The 20,243-nt window shown below is 42.2% G+C and overlaps 2 protein-coding genes across 2 annotated transcripts; both read right to left on the bottom strand.

Moving 5' to 3' along the window:
* LOC8081601 (DDB1- and CUL4-associated factor 4) lies at positions 344–6,665 on the bottom strand. The gene is made up of 11 exons (XM_021454930.1): positions 6,529–6,665; positions 6,171–6,442; positions 5,973–6,103; positions 5,359–5,583; positions 5,057–5,223; positions 4,372–4,472; positions 3,116–3,274; positions 2,429–2,481; positions 2,296–2,353; positions 1,420–1,540; positions 344–973 (listed from the first exon to the last, which is right to left on the bottom strand). Exons 1-11 carry the CDS (start codon positions 6,539–6,541, stop codon positions 768–770), a joined length of 1,506 nt encoding a protein of 501 aa, XP_021310605.1. The 5' UTR covers positions 6,542–6,665; the 3' UTR covers positions 344–767.
* Positions 7,685–10,844, bottom strand: LOC8081599 (serine/arginine-rich splicing factor 4). The gene is made up of 3 exons (XM_002459174.2): positions 10,565–10,844; positions 8,604–10,157; positions 7,685–8,505 (listed from the first exon to the last, which is right to left on the bottom strand). Exons 1-3 carry the CDS (start codon positions 10,592–10,594, stop codon positions 8,440–8,442), a joined length of 1,650 nt encoding a protein of 549 aa, XP_002459219.1. The 5' UTR covers positions 10,595–10,844; the 3' UTR covers positions 7,685–8,439.

Here is a 20,243-nt window from a genome sequence, read left to right as displayed (position 1 = left end):
GCGCATCCGCGTATTGGCAAGCGGACAGTGGCGCAAGGGGCTTGACACTCTTTTTGCGCTAGTCTTTTAGCATGTGTGGAAGGAGCGGAACGCCAGGTGTTTTCGAGATGCCTCAGCCACCATCAACGATCTGCTGCAGCTCATGGAAGCCGATCCTTGGATCAACGTGGGCGCCGCCGGGCTTGCACTGCATCACATTTGTTTTTTTTTCAATCATGTAGCCCAGTTTGAGCAGCCAGCCGGCCTGTCAGCCGGTCTTTGTACTTAATTTTGTTCCTTCTTAATGAAAATGATGCACAGATCTCCTGCGTATTCAAGAAAAAAAAATAGGCCAGCTGACAACAAAAGAAACAAAACTAGTTCAGGGAACAATGCGCATCATGTACACTTTCAGGGCACCGCAATTTGGATATGCAAACCACATTGTCACTATCCCACGTATGGTACACTGGACCACCATCTCAAGTCCTTAACAAAGCATATCGTGCACAACCATCTCTCGTTCTAAGGAAAACTCTGTTCCTAGCTACACAAGTTATCCATCTATCACTGAGAGAAACATGTCCAATTCCTAGTAAGATTGGACATCCTAGCCCTAGGTAAGTAATGTCTGACTTCCAAAGACGACGTTCTGCATTCAGTCCAGAGCTCAAGCAAAGCCCAGTATGTTCAGTGATCTCATGTTCTTTGAGAATACAGCCACCATTTTTCGCTCCAGCCTTCCAAGGCTCCAAGTTAGTAGTGTAGTAGTACTAGTGCAGAATCACTCAAGTACCATGCATATAGAACAGCCCAGCACGTGATCCCAACCAAGCTCCCCAGCTGTGGTTTAGATCAAACAGCGAAGAACTGCACAAGTCATGGCTGCTTTCGGGCCAACAAAATGCCGTGAAGAGAGTGTCTGACATGCTCTGTGCAAATAGTAGCTCCCCTGTTTTGATGCTCCAAATGCGAACAGCGCAGTCCTCCCCACCTGGCAATGAATGGGCAAGTTTTGTGAAATGAGGATTTCATGCCCTTGAAATAGGCATTGTAATTTGCTAAATTCACATACAAACCAACTAGTACACAAATAATTTCGTAAATCACAATTCAACCTAGACAATCTGTAATTCAACATTAATCTATATCCCTTGGTGATATTATCATGCAGCATTTCAGAAATCCAGATGCAGCCATGCAGTAAGCCATAACCCTTCTACCACAGCAGTTGATAGATTTAGGCCATCAGGTGAGAGTGCAAACAAACTACTGTGTAAGTTTCTACTGATCAATAACCACTTCAAGTGAAATATAGACCTTAAATAACACAAACGATTGCATAAGCTTCAAAGAGCATCCCCTAGCACTAAATGGCAAAATAAAAAACATAAACACTTATTTGCACGTAGCCACATACACAGCTAAAAATGAACAAACCTGACATAAGTAAGGTCTCAGATGGATCAACAACAATTGGTAAATGTGTGTGTGAGTTCACATGCCCCTCATACGACTGTATACCTCCCTTCTGAATGAGACGAAGATCAAAGAGTTTGATCTGTACAAGAAAATAATTTTAAGGTCTTGTGTCAACTTCAAACTCTTAACCATAAAGAGGTGCAAAAATACGAGACAATGATTTTAGATAAGATAACTAATAACTAGTTCATAGCGATGGACGTTGTTTTCCCTCAAAATATTTGAAATATCCATGTCCAATATATTATTGAATCAATGATGTTTTATTTCAATATATGTGCCTGTAATTGTAGTAAAGATGAACCAAAAATCCGTGAAATTAATTTCATGCATGATATTCAAGTGTCAAATTTCAAATCTGGCACATTATATGATTATTACAACAGATAAGTGGGAAAAGACTAAACACAACTCTAATTTAAATATTGTTACCGCATTGATGTATGGTGTCATCAAACAATTCTAGTTTTGAAATAAAGCAATCCTAGCAGATTCTGAGCAAAGTATGTGTTTGAGAGTTTGTCACCTAATCTAGCTAGAGCTCTTTTTCCCGCTAGTGAGGATTTCTATCTTTGGAGCTTAACCGGGGCTACAGGCATTTCAATCCTCCTTGCCATTGTTGAGTTGAGTGGTTTAGGTCATGTCGTTTTTACCTTGGGTAAAGGTGCTATTGTTGTATGTGTGAGTTTGTGTTGAGTTCATGCGGATTTGTAAGGGCTCTCACCGCTTTTTTTTCTCTTCTTAATATAATGATACACAGCTCTCCTCTGCATGTTCGAGAGAGAGAAAAAATATTGCTCATAAAACTAAAAAAATGATCTGAGTATAACTTACAGATCCATCCATGGAGCTTCCTAAGAAGTAGTTCTCATCTGATGAGAGTGTAACCAAGCTGTGCAACAATGTCAGTTTCAGTACTAGGGAACATAAACATTGTCTGGCACCAAGGAAAGAACATTAGTGTTACCTACAAACCGCTGATGACATAGAAATAACACTTGAAATTTTATCCATGCCAGCCTGCATGACAAGTTTCCAAGAGACAACAATAGCATCACAGTGGCAAATTATGCATTCAAAATAAATAAATATATCTCCCATCATACATTTTATTGTAGCTCTATGTCAACTAGGAGGAACCTAACTTGACCAGTTTAATAGATGGTGATTCACAGTGGCTACAGTAAACACATATTACAGAATTGAAATTGAAAATTCTAAAACACAGTGCTACTCCAGTAAATAAATATATCTCCCATACATTTAGGATGTCATGTGCTCATGTGAACACAGTGCTCTAAAAAAACTTGCTCCACCTTCACTGTGAGTCTGACCTCTGACACAATAACCCCATAAAAAAGAAAAGTACAGCATATAGATCTTGGACCTATCCTGTCCTGTGCCTTAGATAACCACTTCAACAAACGAATCAACTGATTCCATGTGCAAACATGTATGGTAATAATGGATGTTCTCTGCTAAGTGATCCTAGTGTACACCTGTCCAGGTGCACCATGTAAAAAAGATCTATGTAAACTACATTAAAGCCGTTTTGGGCTGTGTGAAATACAAAAACCAGGTGGGGAGCGACTCCCCCCCCCCCCCCCCCGTTGACCGTCAAAAAAAAATAATGGATGTTGACTAGTATTCACACCTGGTTTCTCTTCTTCCCGGCATGCCTTGTGGGCAGCATGGGAACTGTCCTCCTAGCATTGCTTGATGAAGCTACTCCAGTAGGCTGATTATGCTGCTTTTGCCGTACATCAACAGGGGCTATACTCCCATTCCGTAGACCACACAGCACAACGTTTCCCTTAATAGAGTGAGAAAATTCAGTGAGTATAGCAGAGACAGGAATAGCATGTCATAGTAAATTCCAAATTAATCATAACACAGATACATGGTCAACAAGAAAGAATAAACTCCATATTACTTAGTGAGTAAAATACACCAGCGGCCCTTTAAGTTGTCGCCCTGTGCCACTTTAGTCTATGAACTTGCAAACGCGAAAAAGAGGCCCCTAAACTTGTCAGCATGTGCCACTTTGGTCTATGAACTTGCAAACGCGAAAAAATGCCCCCTGAACTTGTCGACGTGTGCCACTTTAGTCTATGAACATGCAAATACGAAAATAACATCGGCTGCATGGCACTGTTCTGCCACGTGGCCGCCTCTGGTAGGCCATGCATGACACCATTTATGGTGCTGACGTCAGCAATGATGTCAGCACTTCTTTTTTAATTTACGAAATTGATATATTTTTATTCATAGCGTCAAATATATCAATTCGTTGCATTTATTAATTAAAAGAGATAATTTTAAAACAAGCAAAAATTATTTGTTTTCTAGGTTTCATATTTTTCCTAGGCAGAGTACACATAAAGAGGCTACACACAACATTTCATGAATTTAGCATTTCATTAATAATTAGTTATGAAATAAATAAATATTTGTTGACGCGTTGAAAGATCCTTTACACGTTTATGGACCAAAGTGGCACAGGCCGACAAGTTCAAGGGCCACTGTTTTGCGTTTGCAAGTTCATGGACCAAAGTGGCACATGCGGACAAGTTCAGGGGTTACTTTTTCGGGTTTGCAAGTTCATGGACCAAAGTGGCACAGGCTGACAAGTTAAAGGGCCGCCAGTGTATTTTACTCTTACTTAGTTCTGCAGATTATCACATATGCTGCAATAGGAATTGCCACATCGGTAGCATATTGCTTTCCTTTCAAGAATAATGTAGTCATGCATTAGACAGCACCAAATTTAAGCTAATTGGGAAGTGGGAGGAAAAGGATGAGGCAAGCAAAATTTTCAATAACTCCCATTTGACAACAAACCATAAAATGATATCTGAACCAGTTAAAACTACAAAGTGGAAAGAAGTTTATGTAGATTTAGATTATTACCGAGTGCACAAATTTCAGGGAAAGAACGTCACTTTTAGATTGACATAGCCACGATAGTCCCCTTGTTTCCAAATCGAGTAGACCGGCACCAATGTCTGAACCTAGAATAAGATGAACAAGTGAAAAGTGAATCCCAAGCGAAAAGGATACTGTATTGTGCCAGTAACATAAGCAGGCTGTGAATTGCAAAAATTAAGAATGAGAACAGCTTGTTATAACAATTAAATTAATTCCTCCAACTATAGAAATGACTAACCTTTAAATTGAAAAAAGGCATCACAAGAACCAAAATTAACTGAGTTATGGTGGAAGAAAAGTATATAGGTATACAAGTACCAAAACAAGAAGGTCTTGCTATATGGATTCAATAGTCAACTGTCAAGTTTAAATCCTCAAAGAATTTCAAGAATGCTGATTCGGTAGCAAAATTGTCAGTGAACGCATCCAACTTCATAGAGTTATGTAACACAAAGTTAAAACAGAAAAAAGTTACAAAAATAGTGTATCTATGTGATCCGTTCCAAATTATAAGTCGCTTTGACTTTTTTGGTACATTCATTTTGCTATGCATCTATGTATAATAATATGTCTAGATACATAGCAAAATGAATGAACCAAAAAAGTCAAAGTGACTTATAATTTGGAACAGAAGGAGTACATTTAAGCTCTGACTCAATGAACTCACCGAAAGCTGCATGTGTGCCATCAGAACTACAATCAGCTGTCCACATTGTACGATCAAGTGAATGAACTCTATAGGCAGTCCATAATCCCATTGCCGAGTCAATAGCTTCAGAAAGATCCATAATATATATAGAGCCGCCAGATTCTCCAGATCCAAGAGTAGCCACCATGTTTCACAGCGTCAAGGGACCCAAGATCACAGCATATTTCCAGTTAACAATAAAGAAAACAGAATGCAAAACATGTGCAACTATGGCAACACAAAATATAGAGAGAGTACAATAAGTTACGAGTTTAGGATACAATGATCGCTGAACTGATGAATTGGTGTTGGATGCATCAGGGACATGACGTCCAAGCTTCTTTATACATGATATACTGGATGAGAAAGTTATGTAGCCTACTTCAGATGACCAAATGCTGGGAAGTGCACCTGCCTTGTGCTTTCCCGCGGGAGTCCAAGCAGGTTGGGGCAAAAACTCTGCCTCATTCTCAAAGTTATTCAGAGCAGTTCCTAATCCGTATAACCTGTGAGAGGATTATAGGAAAATGTATCATGGCATTGGATATCAGTAAGGCCATGAGCTCATGCTCTTACAAAGAAGTGAAGAACAATGAAAGATGAAAAAGATCGAATGATTGTGAGACTTGAAGAATAAATAAACAGCAAATGTTCACTTTGAGCGACCAACAGTCTAAGACGAAAGACAATTTGTGCTAGCAGACAATACAGCGGCTGTGACATGGTGATACCAAGATAAGCTCAACAAAGGCTTGCATACTAGAATTTCAGTCTCAGGCTACATATGGTAATGTCATAAATCTAAATATAACTTGAACAAAAATAAAAACAGATGGATTCAAATACTAGGTTTAGGTAGATAATAAGTAGAAAAGGTGCAAACAAAGGCTCTTACCGAATCGAACCATTCATGCTGCCGGTGACTAGCACCCTGAACTCTTTCAACCCTTGCGGTGTCTGAACCATGGCGTTCAATTGTTCAATCGCCTTATCAGCCACAGAAGTGGTGTGTTGATACTTCCAGACCTGCCAAACCACAAGGTGATGAAAGATTACAGAGTATAAGCAAGGAGTAAGTAGCTCGGGCAATCACCATGGGCTGAGACGCCTGCGCGTACTGGCACTGCTGCTTGAACGTGGACCTGGCGGCGTTATTGCAGGAGATGACCCCGCCGCCGTACATCTCCCTGGCGCTGAGCAGCTCCGGCCGCATCGCCCTCTTCCTGCTGCATCCCGTTGTGTCCGCGGGCGGCGGTGGCACTGCGGGAGCGGGAGCGGGAGGGCGGCGGGCAGCAGCGCCCGGGATGGGGCCCCTGATAGGGAAGTAGCGATTCTTCTCTGGGTCGTAGTAGAACCCCGGCAGCTCTGCAGGCAAGCAGTCGTCGTCTCTCGACGTCAGAGAAGCGCGGAGAGGGGTAGGACAATGGGAGGAGAAGGAGGAGAGGACGGACCTTTGGGCGGCATGTCGCCGGCGCGGCGGTTGGAACGGCGAACCGAGGGGCGGCGGCTTCGGCCGTCGAGCGGTTCGGGAAGCGAGGCGAGGAAGGAGGAGGAGGGAGGGATCAAGGCGAGGGCCCAGGGGCGTGGGCCACTTTTATCTTAGCAGGCCGGGCCCATGTATGCGTGGACGATGTTAAATATTTTTTCTTATGAAATGAAAAGCACATTATTTTGCTGTAAAAATCAATTTGCTACTGTGGCTACTTTTCTGCTGCTATGATTCCAAGCTCATCTTCAAGCTGCACCTGCACCAAACATCTACACAGTGAATATATAATATGACATACTTTAGGACAAAGTTTTTGTTGAAGATTTTACATAAAATAATAGATTAAAATTGTCGTATTATTTTCTATAAAATCTATAAAAAAACTTTATACTAAAGTATGTCATATTATATATTCATTGTATAGATCTACTCACGTGAGTCCAACATAATTGAAATTTTATTTTATGATATTTCTATGTATGATTGTTTAAAGATTTAGCTGAAATAAATATAAAAAAAAAGACAAAACGGTTGTCACTATAGCAAAACCATGGTTTACTGTTGTAAAACCAAATGATTTTAGAAAGTTTAGAGAGTAAAACGTCCGGTTTCAAAGTTAAGAGGGTTAGGTAGTCCACCCCTCATAGTTGAGGGGGTGTAGTAGACTTTTTTTCATTCTTGAGGGGAACAAGAACATATTTCCTCCTAAAAGGAAATCATGATTACACAGCTTTGTTTCATCTTCTGTTGCACACCTTGTTTTTGCTTTTTCTCACCAGCATTTCAATTACTCTCTCCATCCAAAATTATAAGTCATTTCAAAAATCTTGATAAGTCAAAGCATCTCAATTTGACCAAATTTATATGATAACATAATAATATTTATAATACCAACTAAGTATTCATTACTTATATTTTTATAGTAATATCTATTTGATGTTATAAATCTTTTTAATTTTTCCTATAATATTGATTAAACTTGAAATGGTATGACTTTTTAAGATTTTTGGAATACTTTATAAATTGGGATGGAGGAAGTATATGGCAGAACAAAAGGGCAACCGGCTGCATCCAATGCTCAAAAGTCAAACAAATCAAAACGACAAATACAGCAGCAATATTATGAACGACGAGATTGAAGAGTACAGTTGGGCACATCTCTTGAAACAGGATTCGTTCCAGTATCTGACATCGTTTCAGGCACAAAAGGCACATCTGCATTCTGCAGTGTCTGTCCAACATCTGGTTGCTACAAGGTACTAAGGTTGCCACTGCATGTCTAAAGAATAATAAGAGCAAGGTCAATAATAGAGCCAAGTGCTTGGCTATAAGCCAAGTTATACAATAAGTTGTCTCATATTTGTCTCTAAAACACTTTCTCTTTCCTATTGCTTCTCACAACACTTGTTATTTAGGTCCACCACGACCTATGCATCCGTGCCCAGCTTGGTGCTTACATAAGAGCCAAGGTATCATATCTCTCCTCTCTTCTCTCCTCAACATCAGCATTAGCTTGGCTATAAGTTTATTATTGTACCTGCTCTAAGATGCAGATGACAAGAGTTTCAGTATTGGACGGCAATTTTGCTGATTACAATGACCCAATCCCAGGAAAATTAATAGCTTTGCTGTAGAAACTGTTCATTCAGTTGAACAACAGATATGCCATGTTTTAACAAGTGTCAATGCTTCTGTCGGCCATCAAAACTGCAATTTAGGGCAATTTTGATGTGGCCAAAGATATCCAGATTCCAGAAGATGTGTATGTGTATACTGTGTACTCGTGGTTCGCAAAAATAGTATAATATCCAGCCAAAACCTATAGTGCAGACAGTAAAACTAATGAATTATATATTCTTGGCGTTTGGCATTTTCAGCGCTGCAGTTTCCTCCGTGCAAGGGCCGGGGTCTTCTTGGGTATGTATACCTTGTAGCTGACCTATAAAAACAGAGAGAAAAAGGAAATAGATTGGATGAATATAGTTTCAGCATGACAATTCAAGGCACCTGAAGCCACAGTGAAGGTCTGCTCCTTACCTCCACTGTCTCTCCATCATGCATTCTAGAGAAAGTCTTCTTCTGAAAACCATCTTTATCCTCAATCCTGGGCTGGTTCTTGTCCTCGGCAGGAGACAATACGGAACCGTTAGACGCTGGAGCTTCACTTGTTTTTCTATTCTCTACACTAGTTCCTTCAGCCTTGTTAGTGTCAGTCAAAGGGAGTCCAACTTTGCCGCTGCTTTCAACAGGGGAAGAATCCTCACTGGGCCTAGGGGGTGTAGTATGTGTGCTACCATCAAGCCTTTCCCTATTGGGTATGCTCACAACTGATCTAATCCTTGGAGCTCCATTGACATGATTCAGCCCTGCACTGCTTCCTAACCTTTGATTTACACTAGCAGAACTACCAGGAGGAGGCACCAGCCTTTGCATTACACTGCGACCATTCCTAGCATCAAGTGGTGACAAAAACTGAGAAGCCAAACGAGTTGATTCTACGGCTCTTCCCTTCAGTTGAGTTGGGCCACCAGTCTCAGCAGGCTCAAGTAATCCAGGTGATCCAGCTCCACAACTCATGCCAGCACTGTTGTCCTGCTTCCATGTACGACTTGCACCATTCCCAAAAATCTGCGATCTAGGTGATCCAACAGAATGTCTGGCTCCAAGACTTCCCTGACTCTGAAAATGGGTGGCTTCAGCAACCTTTGTGCCGGCATTCTTTAGGCTATCATCTGTTAATGCTTCCTTCTCTGCACCTCCATTATTTGTTTTGCCTCCTATGGTCGCTGCTGCCCTGAACTTCCTGAAGTTCTCAAGAGCTTTCTGCCTAAGAATCAGCTCCAGATCCTGAGCATCTGAATTTCCACCACTGGCAGGTACGATCTCTTCTGTTTCATTGCCATTTTTGGAAGGCGAGCTCTCCAATTCTGAATTCTTCTTGTACCTGTCAATATCATCAATGGCAAGTTTGTCTCCATCCCTATCAAGATCCTCATCCATGTTCATGTCAGACCGGGAAGAACGGCGATTGGTGTACTCAGCATCCATCTTATCCCTTGTAGCGCCATCCTTAGTGCCACCAACAGTCCTCCGCTTCCTGCTCTTGCTCTTGCTCTTGCTCTTGCTCTTGCTCTTGCTCTTGCTCCTGCTCCTGCTCCTGCTCCTGTCACTACTTGCTGAAGTGCTCGAGGAACTTGCCGATCTCCACACCTTTCTCCCCTTGCGATCCTTCTCTCTGTCCCTCCCCCTCCCCTTCTTCCTCCTAACATCTCTGGAGCGACTCCTGGGCGGCGGGCTCACCGACCTCTCAGAGGCGCTGCTGCTTCTACATGAGGAGCCACTGCGTCGGGCTACTGAGGAAGGGTTGCTGCTGCTGCTGAGGCTACGGCTAGGGCTAAGACTACGGTGCCGACGTCTGCGGCTGCTGCTGCCACTAGCCTTGTTCCTCTTACTCTTCTTGTCAGGAATCCTCTTGCTGTGCTTCTTGGAGCGCTTGCGGGGCGGAGACTCAGAACTAGACGAGGAGCGGCTGTGATGGCGTCGCCGGCGCTTATTGCGTGAGGACCTGATCTTCTTGGGCTCACCGTCATCCTATAGCAAGAAAAAAGGGGGAAATCAGTCAGCAAGATTTTGGGACAAGATACAGCAATATACACGGTTGAAGAACCGGCGCCTCAATTTGACAGTTACTAATTTCGTTTTGGTATGGTTTCTGAATTCTGGACTTTTCTATCTATAATTGTTATGAATGAACACACATGAAAGAATCGTCATCTTAAACGAGGCGAAAAAACACATGATCCAAATCGATGTGGGGAAGAATTGTGAATCTGAAGCACGAGTACAGTAAAGCAGCAGTTTTGTTGTCGACTTCTATTTAAAAAAAAAGGAAACTTTGTTCTCAAGAACCGGAGGTAGGTACCCTAGCTAGGTTTTAAGAAACCGACCGGAGTGTAAATAAAAAGGAGAAAGATGGATATGCGGGCCGCGATGGTTACCTCGTCGGCGGCGGATGCCTTGGCCTTCATGAGGCGGCGGGCGCCGGACCGTCGGCAGGGGCGCAGGGCACCTGGAGCCTGGAGGGGAGCGGGACAGAAGCACGAGGAGAGAGAGGGTGAGGGAGAGGCGAAGTGAACCTGGAGGAGTGGAGATGGATCGGTCGACGGCCGACGGAAGGAGAGGAGGAGTTCGGGCGGCGGCCGCGCGCACCTCCGTGTCCCTGCTGGCCGGGCCGGGCTTCTCTGCTTGGCTGGGGCTCCACACGGGCTCTTCTCCTTTTGGTGGATATAAAGGGAAAAGAACCCAGGATTCCCGAGTCCCGACAGGTGGGGACACCTCTCTTTTGTAGTATTTTCCACTCAAGAAAAAATACCTCTCTTTAGGATTTGGATTGGATTTGGACAGACTAACAAGAGGTTCCATGCTATGTCCCGCTCCCTCTATCCTAGAATAATTATCATTTTATTCCAAGAAATAACTTTAACTCAATACTCCCTCCGTCCCTTTTTAATTGTCGCTTGCGCTTCCAAAAAAACACATGCCGGCAATTATATATTAAAAAATATTAATATTTATAATACATAATTAGTATCATTAGAAAGATCTTTGAATCTAGTTTTTTAACAAATTTATTTGGAGATACAAATGTTGCACGTATTTTCTACAAATCGAGTCAAACTTGTGGCACGCACACCAACAGCGACAATTAAAAAGGGACAGAGGGAGTATATATTAAAAAAATATTAATACTTATGGTATATAATTAATATCATCAAAAAAATTAATCTAATTTTCTAACAATTTTATTTAAAAATATAAATATTGCATGTATTTTTTATAAATTTAGTCAAATTTGTGACATGGAAACCAAAAAGACAGTTATTTTTGACAGAGTGAGTACTTCTTTTGTTGCTATACTTAGGCCGTGTTTGGCACGGCTTCTCCAGCGGCTTCAGGAGCTGTTTGGAGCCGTTTTGTGCCAAACGGGGTAAAATAGAATGGCTCCACCAATGAAGCCCCTAAAAACATGCTCTCACATAGCTTTGGGGTGTGAAGAAGCTAAAAATAGTGGCTTCACCTCATCCTACATGACGTTCTATGAGAGCACATTTTAAGGAAAGAGTTGTTTTGCCAAACGGTTTACCAAAATGGCTCCAGCTCCACCGATAGAGCTCTTCATGGAGCTGAAACTCCAAAAAACAGCTTCACTAGCGAAGTAGAGCCGTGCCAAACAAGACCTTATATGTGTTGTCCTATGTTTTGGTATAGTCCTGCGTTTCTTGTGAGCAAATTCCTAACTTTTTTTTTTCTTTCCGAAACGAATTCCCAACCTTTTTTGTCTTTTGATGAAACGTACGAATCTTCAACTTTGTGTATTCCTTTGTGTGATATGGCTATGTATGAATATAAACGTCTCCTTCTCCAATCCCAAGAGTGTGACACATGACTAGACATGGCAAAGTGATCAGTCTCGGTTGTTGGGCCATATCTAAGAACTTGTTTTCTCAAAAAATTTCAAGATTCTCCGTCACATTAAATCTTGACGCACATGTATGAAGTATTAAATTTAGACAAATCGTGAGATAAATCTTTTAACCCTAATTAGTCTATGATTGGACAATATTTGCTACAAACAAACGAAAGTGCTACGGTATCCAAAATCTAAAATTTTTGCCAACTAAACAAGACCTAACATGAGACGATGTGCTAGCTCAATTTCATCTTGGAAACAATAACTCTGGCGGTTAACGCCAAGTTGAAAGAGCATCTAGGCCCCTAGTGATTTCGGTAATTAATGACATTGTTGATTACTATGACTAACGTGTGTTTTGCAGAGGCAAAGTCATAGATAAGGTCATGGTAAATAGGTACTCGATGGACAGAGACGTACATGCCTACTTAATAGTAGAAATCGTTTTCGGTTTTTCAAAGGATGGATGGACATCGTCAAGACTAGACTAGGTCTAAGTGCCATATGGTGAAGAAGGGCACTTAGAGTAGTTTAGGTCTTTGTTTTCCTTTGACCGTACTATTAAGAGGGGCTTTGATCTAGTAGCTTGACTTAGGCAAGGCTTTAGGTTTAGGTGTGGTGCACACTTGGTAAACCTAGCACTAGGCAGCTCAGAGGTAGTCCTTAGATCGAGAGGAACCAACGTCGTTTTGGAGCGATCGCGTTTCGACGTTGTTTGGGTGCCCAAAGGGGCACCGGGCGCTCTATGAGTGCGTCCGGTGAGGTCCTTAGCCGTTGGAACTGTGTCGTGCTTATGGTTAGGCACCGGACGCACCGGGTAGCGTCCGGTCCCATACCCAGGGAGGTTGCAAGCCTTCCCTGAGCACCGGACGCTAGCACCGGACGCGCCGGGTAGCGTCCGGTCCCATGCGAGGGAGCTTGTAAAGTTCCCCCGAGCACCGGACGGTGCACCGGACGCTGGAAGTTAGCGTCCGGTGACCTGTCAGAGAGAAGTACAGTTAGTCGTTATGAAGCACCGGACGCTCGGTGCAGTGCGTCCGGTGCAACATAATGTGCGTCCGGTGACCCCGTTTTCAGTGAAAAACGGTTGGCCGACCTTTGGACTTGGTGGATAGTATTTATACTCCTCCACCTCGTCCATGAGAGCTCTCTTGCCCATTTGAACATCAGAGAAACTTGTTGTGGAGCAAGAGAGTTGCAAAGAGCCTAGAGAGGATTGAGATTTAAGTGATTTCTTGAGTGAATCCTTCTCTAGTGAGTTCCAAGAGTCAAGTGTGCATCCACCACTCTCTAGAGCCTTGTTTGGGTCAAGTGAGAGTTCTTTGCTTGTTACTCTTGGTGATCGCCATCACCTAGACGGTTCGGTGGTGATTGGAGGCACGAAGACCGCCCGGAGTTCTTGTGGGCGGCTCGTGTCAAGGTTGTGAGCGGTTTTGGGCGATTCACCGCGACGGAGTGTCGAAGAATCAGCCCGTAGAGAGCACTTGGTCCTTGCGCGGATCAAGGGGGAGCAAGACCCTTGCGCGGGTGCTCCAACGAGGACTAGTGGAGAGTGGCGACTCTCCGATACCTCGGCAAAACATCGCGGAGCACTTTCTTCCACTACTCCTTTATATTCTAGCATTTACTTTGTGCTTTTACATTCTTAGAATTGCCATGCTAGAATAGGATTGGAACTAGGTTGCAAAACTTCTTATCCGGTAGCTCTCTAGGTCACACTAGGCACAAGGGGTTGAATTAGAGCTTATAGGTTGCTTAAATTTTTAGAGAAGCCCAATTCACCCCCCCCCCTCTTGGGCATCTTGATCCTTTCAATTGGTATCGGAGCCTAGTGCTCATTATTTAGGCTTTACCGCCTAGAGAAAAGATGTCTAACGGGGATGGACCGCCACCCATGTTCGATGGGGATGACTTCCCGTATTGGAAAATACGGATGGAGTCATACCTTGAGGCATGCGATGTAAAGTGCCTAAAAGCCGCGACCGAAGGGTTTACCCCTCCGGCAAAAGACGCCGCTCTTACTCCACAAGAGCAAGAAAACGAGAAGTGGAATGCGAAGGCCAAAAACCACATCTTTAGAGGCCTTTGCAAAGAGGTGTTCAACCGCGTTCGGAGCCACAAAACCGCCCATGAACTTTGGAAGGAACTTTGTGCGCTCCATGAGGGATCAAAGAGTGAACGCGAGGAATGCTATCACTTAGTGATGAACAAGCTTAATACATTTGAGATGCTTCCTAAAGAAAATGCTAATGAAATGTATTCTCGCTTGAATGTCATTGTAGAGGAGCTAAATGGACTTGGGCTCACTCAAATGAGTGCGGCGGATGTAGCAAGGAAGATACTATGTGTGCTTCCCATTGAGAAATATGGGCACATAGTAACGGTACTTCATCAAGGGGATCTTTCCACCGCTACACCAACCACCATATTGGGGAAGATCAATGCTCATGAGATGTACATGCACATGAACCCCCAAGATGGCTCCTCATCGGCCAAGAAGGAGAAGAAGGACTTGGCTCTCAAAGCTTCTCACAAGGGCAAAGCCAAGAAGATTGAAGTTGAGTCATCAACTTCAAGTGATGATGATGCATCTATTGCCCTCTTGGTGAGAAGAACCACCAAGATGTTGAAGAAGCTCAACAAGAATGGAGTCAACTTCGACTCCAAGAAGAAGAAGTTCTTCACAAGTAGCAAGAGAAAGCCCATCTCCGAGATGGATTGCTACAATTGTGGTGAACTTGGTCATCTTGCTCACCAATGTCCAAAGCCCAAGAAGGACAAATACAAGAAGAAGAACAAAGAGCAAGATGACTCAAGTGATGATGACAAGAATGAGAAGAAGCAATACAAGAAGAAAGGTGGCAAGAAGAAGGAGCACTACAAGAAGAAAATTGGCAAGGCTTATATTGTTGGTGATTGGCTCACCGACATTGAGAGCTCAAGTGGTGACTCATCCGGCAATGAAAGTGATGATGAGAAGGTTGCCGCCATTGCCATCGATGCTCCATCACCATCATCTTCACCACCATCTACATCCTCTACACACCTATGCCTCATGGCTAAGGGTGACCGAAAGGTACAAAGTGAGGATGAGAGTAGTGAAAGTGATAGTGAATACGAATCACCTTCTTATGATGAACTTGTAAAATTGCTTAACAAGTACACAAAAGTCATAAGAAAAACTAGAAGTGAAAATGAAAAGCTTGAACTTGAAAATGAAACACTTCTAGCAAAGCTTAAGTCTAGTGATGAGCTTAGAGACCAAAATGAGATCATGACCACTAAGCTCAAGGAGCTCAAACTCTCTCTAAAAGAGCTCAAAGAAAAACATGATAAACTTGAGAGTGTTCATGATGAGCTTATCACTAGATATAGAGCAATGAAAGAAGAACTAACAACTCTAAAAGCAAACTATGACAACCTTGAGATTGCTTATGAACTTGCAATTGATGAAACACATGTTGCTACTAACAATGTTGCTAAGCTTGATGTAGCCACATCTTGTGATGACTTACTTGTGGAGAGCACAAGCAAATGTGTTGATTGCAAGGGCAAGAAAGTAGTAGTGGCCGAGAGCTATGAGGACACTATCAAGCTCAAGGATGAAATTGTCATGCTCAATAAAGAGTTGCAAGAACAAGCCAAGCACAAGACCATTGTGATTGAGTCACTTGATCAAGACAAGAAGCTTGCATATGAGAACAAGTTGCTCAAGGAAGAAAATCAATATCTCAAGCTTGGTTTGATGTATGACAAGCAAGAAGAAGATGAGACATTCATCTTGGATGAGTTAGCTAGCAACAATGACCCAATCATCAAGAAGCTAACTCAAGAGAACAACAAGCTCAAGAAAGAGAAGGAACATCTAACCATGGGGGGTTAGCCAAGTTCACTAAGGGGAAAGACCTTCAAAGTGAGCTTTTCATGAACACTGTCATGAAGATGGACAAGAGTGGGATTGGCTACAAGGCTCATCAAACAAAACTCATCAAGTCTCTAGCCACTCATGATCAACCAAGTAAGTCAAAGCCAAAGAGATGCTTTGAATGTGGTCAAGAAGGACACTTTGCTCATGAGTGTAAGGCACCACTACCACCACCCTTGCCCAAGCATGCAAGACCATTTGCCTTCAATGCTCACTACATTGTAAGGAAAGACAAGAGTGGCAAGGTCAAGGTTAGCTTCAAAAAAAAACATTACATAATAGTGATCAATCAATGACAAATTAATACTAAAATAGCATGTAGTCTTCCTCTACAAATTTCAGGTAAAATGGGTAAATCGGGTACATGAACCTAATACCCGAATTACCTGAATTTAAACCGTGTTTGTAAACTTAGTATATACTCAATCCATCCCAAAACTATAAGCCGTTTGACTTTTTTAACATCAAATTTGACCACTTGTATTATTCAAAAATTTGTGTAAAATATCACTTATGTGGACTCTAATAAAATTAGTTTTTTCTGTGATTTACTATAATTTTTTAAAGATTCAACCAAGTAAATAAAAAAAGAAAAAAGAAAATCTTTATAGCAAAAACTTTGTACTAAAGCATATCATATTATATATTCATTGGGTAGATCTACTTATGTGGAGTCTAACTAAATTAGATTTTCTATTTTATAATTTTTTCTATGATTTACTATGATTTTTCAAAGATTCAGCTGAAATAATTAAAAAAGGAAAAAGACAAAACCATTGTTACTGTAGCAAAGTTGCCATTCACTGTAGCAAAACCGTCTTCAAAACCGCTCTAGAAAAGTAAAATGCACAGTTTGAAAAGTTGAGAGAGGTAGTTTGTCCGGTTTGAAGTTGAGAGAGAAAAAACGAACTTTTGTGAAAATTAAAGGAGAAAAAGTATACTTTTTCCTTTGAGAATTGATGTCATATAGCTGGGTAGTTCGGAGTTGCCCATATATGTCAATGGCCTATTTTGAGAACTGATGATGCCACATATAGCATAATATGACAGAGTGATAGAGTCTCAAAAAAAAAATATACGGATGATATTGTTGTTCAGTTGGATTTAGGTCAAACGTTGTTGGACAAGTACGAAAAAAAGAAAAAAAAAAAAAGCTGTTACATCTGCCGGGCGACGCGTGCGCATGCATGGATAGTCCTCGATCGATCGTATGTATCACCGGGCACCGGCCTCCCTGAATATATGGATCGAAACTTCACTGGAGCCGGGATCTGATCAAACTTCACTTCCCTGATCTGATGGGCCGCCGGCCAATAAAAATATATATACAGAGATACCTACCTACCTTGAGCCGGGATCGGATCATCGATCGGAGCTAGCTAGGTATCAAAAAAATATAATCATGGCGGCGCCGGCCGACGGCAGCACAACCATTAGTCAGGATGAAGAAGCAGTACCCCTGCTGACGATGCCCGTACCCCGTGCTATTCAGTTGGTAATGGCGATGATCTCGTCGTCTGGTTCGACGACGAATTGTAAGACGATCGAGGAAAACGGCGGGGTGGGCAGTATTATCCTGTGGATGAAGCTTGTCCTTCTGCCGTCCATTCTCATCTTCTATGCGGCAGGTACGACCTACCACGTACTATGTCACGACGACCACGACGCCGGCGGCGACCTGCGCTTCCTACCGGTTGCGGTTGGAGACCTACTATCCGTCTACATGGCGGTGGTGCATGCGGCGGGTGGCCACCTGGGCTTCTCCGCGCCGCGGATGCCCTACGCCGCGTGGGAAATTCTCCACAAGGTCGGCTACGAGGGGATCGGCATCCTCCTCTTGTTGATCTCCATCGGAGTTGTGGTGCTTGGCCAGCCATGGCCGCTGCTCGTCGCCTTGGTTTACCTTCTCGGACTACTCGTTGCTTCCACCATTGCCTTCTGGCTCTGCCTCCTTCGGACCTATGGCGGCAGCGGCGGCGGCGAACCACGGCGAGACAGCAGCAGCTGTGCTGAGGCGGTTATTGACGGTTTAGCATATCTCTATAGCCGAATATTGTATGAGTTTGTTGTTAGGTTCCCTGCAGTTACAGCTCCAGATCCACATCCAGGCGGCAGGCAGCAGCAGCAGCTCAATGCTGCTCATGTAGCAGTACAATCTAGCTAGTAGAATTAAAAGCAGGGCTTTGCTCATTTATTTTATTTTGATCCGATGTTTATCTCATATATGTTTATTTGATTCTTTATTTTGTAATGTAGGATAAATTAGGAAAGTTTAGATATAAAATCCCTCTTTTTTTCTAGATTTGATTAATATAATGCATGTTTGCAACTTTGGACTTGATATATTTTGGTTAACATGTAATTTTACATGTGAATTGAATTTGCATGGATGTGATTTAATTTGCATGTGTGCCAACGTGACATGTTTGCATGTGTATGAGATTAATTAGTTAATTAATTTGATTCAAAACCAAAGGCTCGTCAGATTTAATTTATTTGAGGTATTACCTCGCTCCTAGTAAACATTGGCGGACTCAAGGGGGCTGGGGTGGCTGCAGCCCCCCTCTTGGGCTCAAAAATTTTTAACAGATTTTTTTTTATAAAAGACTTCATGTATTTGGTATTTTTTTATGTTTATTTTATGAATCTTTGCTTTTGAGCACTTTAAATCAATATTGAATTATCAATTTTAGCTATATTTATTAGTGTATCGGATTGAGCAAGCAAAAAAAAAATTTAGCTATGTTATTTAGCCCATCTCTTGGTCTGTTTCTGGGTCCACCACTGCTAGCAAGTGAATGATGTACCGTAGGATTGCCTTTAAAAATATATAAGAGCCGATGGGAACTTGCAGTTTCTGCAGAATGGAGGATGAAACTACTTACCGCTCTGGGCTTGGCTGCTGCTCGTCACCTGTGCTTGCTTCCACCATTGCCTTGTGGCTCTGCCTCCTTCGGACCTACGGCGAGAGATGAACAGCAGCTTTGATGAGGCGCATGATTATTGACGGTTTAGCATATCTCTAAATTCTTTATAGTCGACTATTGTTTGAGTATGCTGCTATGTTCCTTGCAGATGCAGATGCAGAGCAGCTTGATACTGATAGCACAGTCTAGAATAAAAAGATGATCGATAAAATTGCCTCTCCAAGGACACGTTTATACTGGAGTAAGTAATAAACAGTCAGCTTCATGCAGCTTGACAGTAGAATGATAACAATGTTGCCGGAGCTTACTCAGTCTGAAAATTATAGTCAAAAGCGATCACCAGCAGACAGGCAGTGGGAGGCTAGTCGTGTATTTTGTTTTAATTTAGTTTAGTTTCATCTGCATCATCTGAATTTATTTAGGCCTTGTTTAGTTCCCAAAAGTTTTTGGGTTAGAGCACTGTAGTATTTTCGTTTTTATTTGACAAACATTGTCCAATCATAGAGTAACTAGGCTCAAAAGATTCATCTCACGATTTACAAACAAACTGTACAATTAATTTTTATTTTTATATATATTTAATGCTCCATACATATGCCGCAAGATTCGATGTGACCGTAAGATTGCTTTTCTACTCTCTGTTCGATCCTTCATCTCTGCATCTTGTACTTCTGCAACAAGGGCAAGACTGACTGACTGACTGACTGACTCTGTAAATAGCAGCCAGAAAAAGAAAGCAGCAGCATGACTCAAAGCAGGGATGACATTCTGCATGGGGAAGAAGATTATTTGTCAAGTACTGTTATTTGGACAGCTGATAAGTTCAAGCGAACAGTATTTTTCTCTCACAACAAATCAGTCAACCACAGCTCAGATTCAGTTTTTCTATATACAAGATATAAGTGTGCCATCACACAACTGAAAATTTTGAAGGCGAAAACATCACTGCCCTGAGATGATGAAATTCAGTATTCGCAGGAGAAACCATTTAAGGCACAGCAGCTCATAAAAACATTGGTTGATTTGGGGATTTATTTATAACTTTGTAAATTGATTTTCTATAAAAGATTGAGTTGCTGAGTGCTGACTGACTCTACAAATAGCAGCCAGAAAGCAGCAGCATGACTCAATGTCTTAAGCTGGGATGACAAACTGCATTAGGAAGAAGATTATTTGTCAGGTATACTCTCAGTATTTGAAAGTATCCAATAGACCACAACACAGATTCATTTTTCTAGAAAAGATAAGAAGTGCGCCATCACACAACTGAAAAATTTTCACGGCGAAAACATCACTGTCTTGATGATGAAGTTCAGTTTTGTATTCACAGGCCAAACCATTTGAGGCACATCAGC

Source organism: Sorghum bicolor, chromosome 2 (assembly GCF_000003195.3).
Source record: "Sorghum bicolor cultivar BTx623 chromosome 2, Sorghum_bicolor_NCBIv3, whole genome shotgun sequence".
NCBI classification, from domain to species: domain Eukaryota; kingdom Viridiplantae; phylum Streptophyta; class Magnoliopsida; order Poales; family Poaceae; genus Sorghum; species Sorghum bicolor.
The sequence above is the reverse complement of the archived record's forward strand: the minus strand, read 5'-3'. Positions and strand labels throughout refer to the sequence as shown.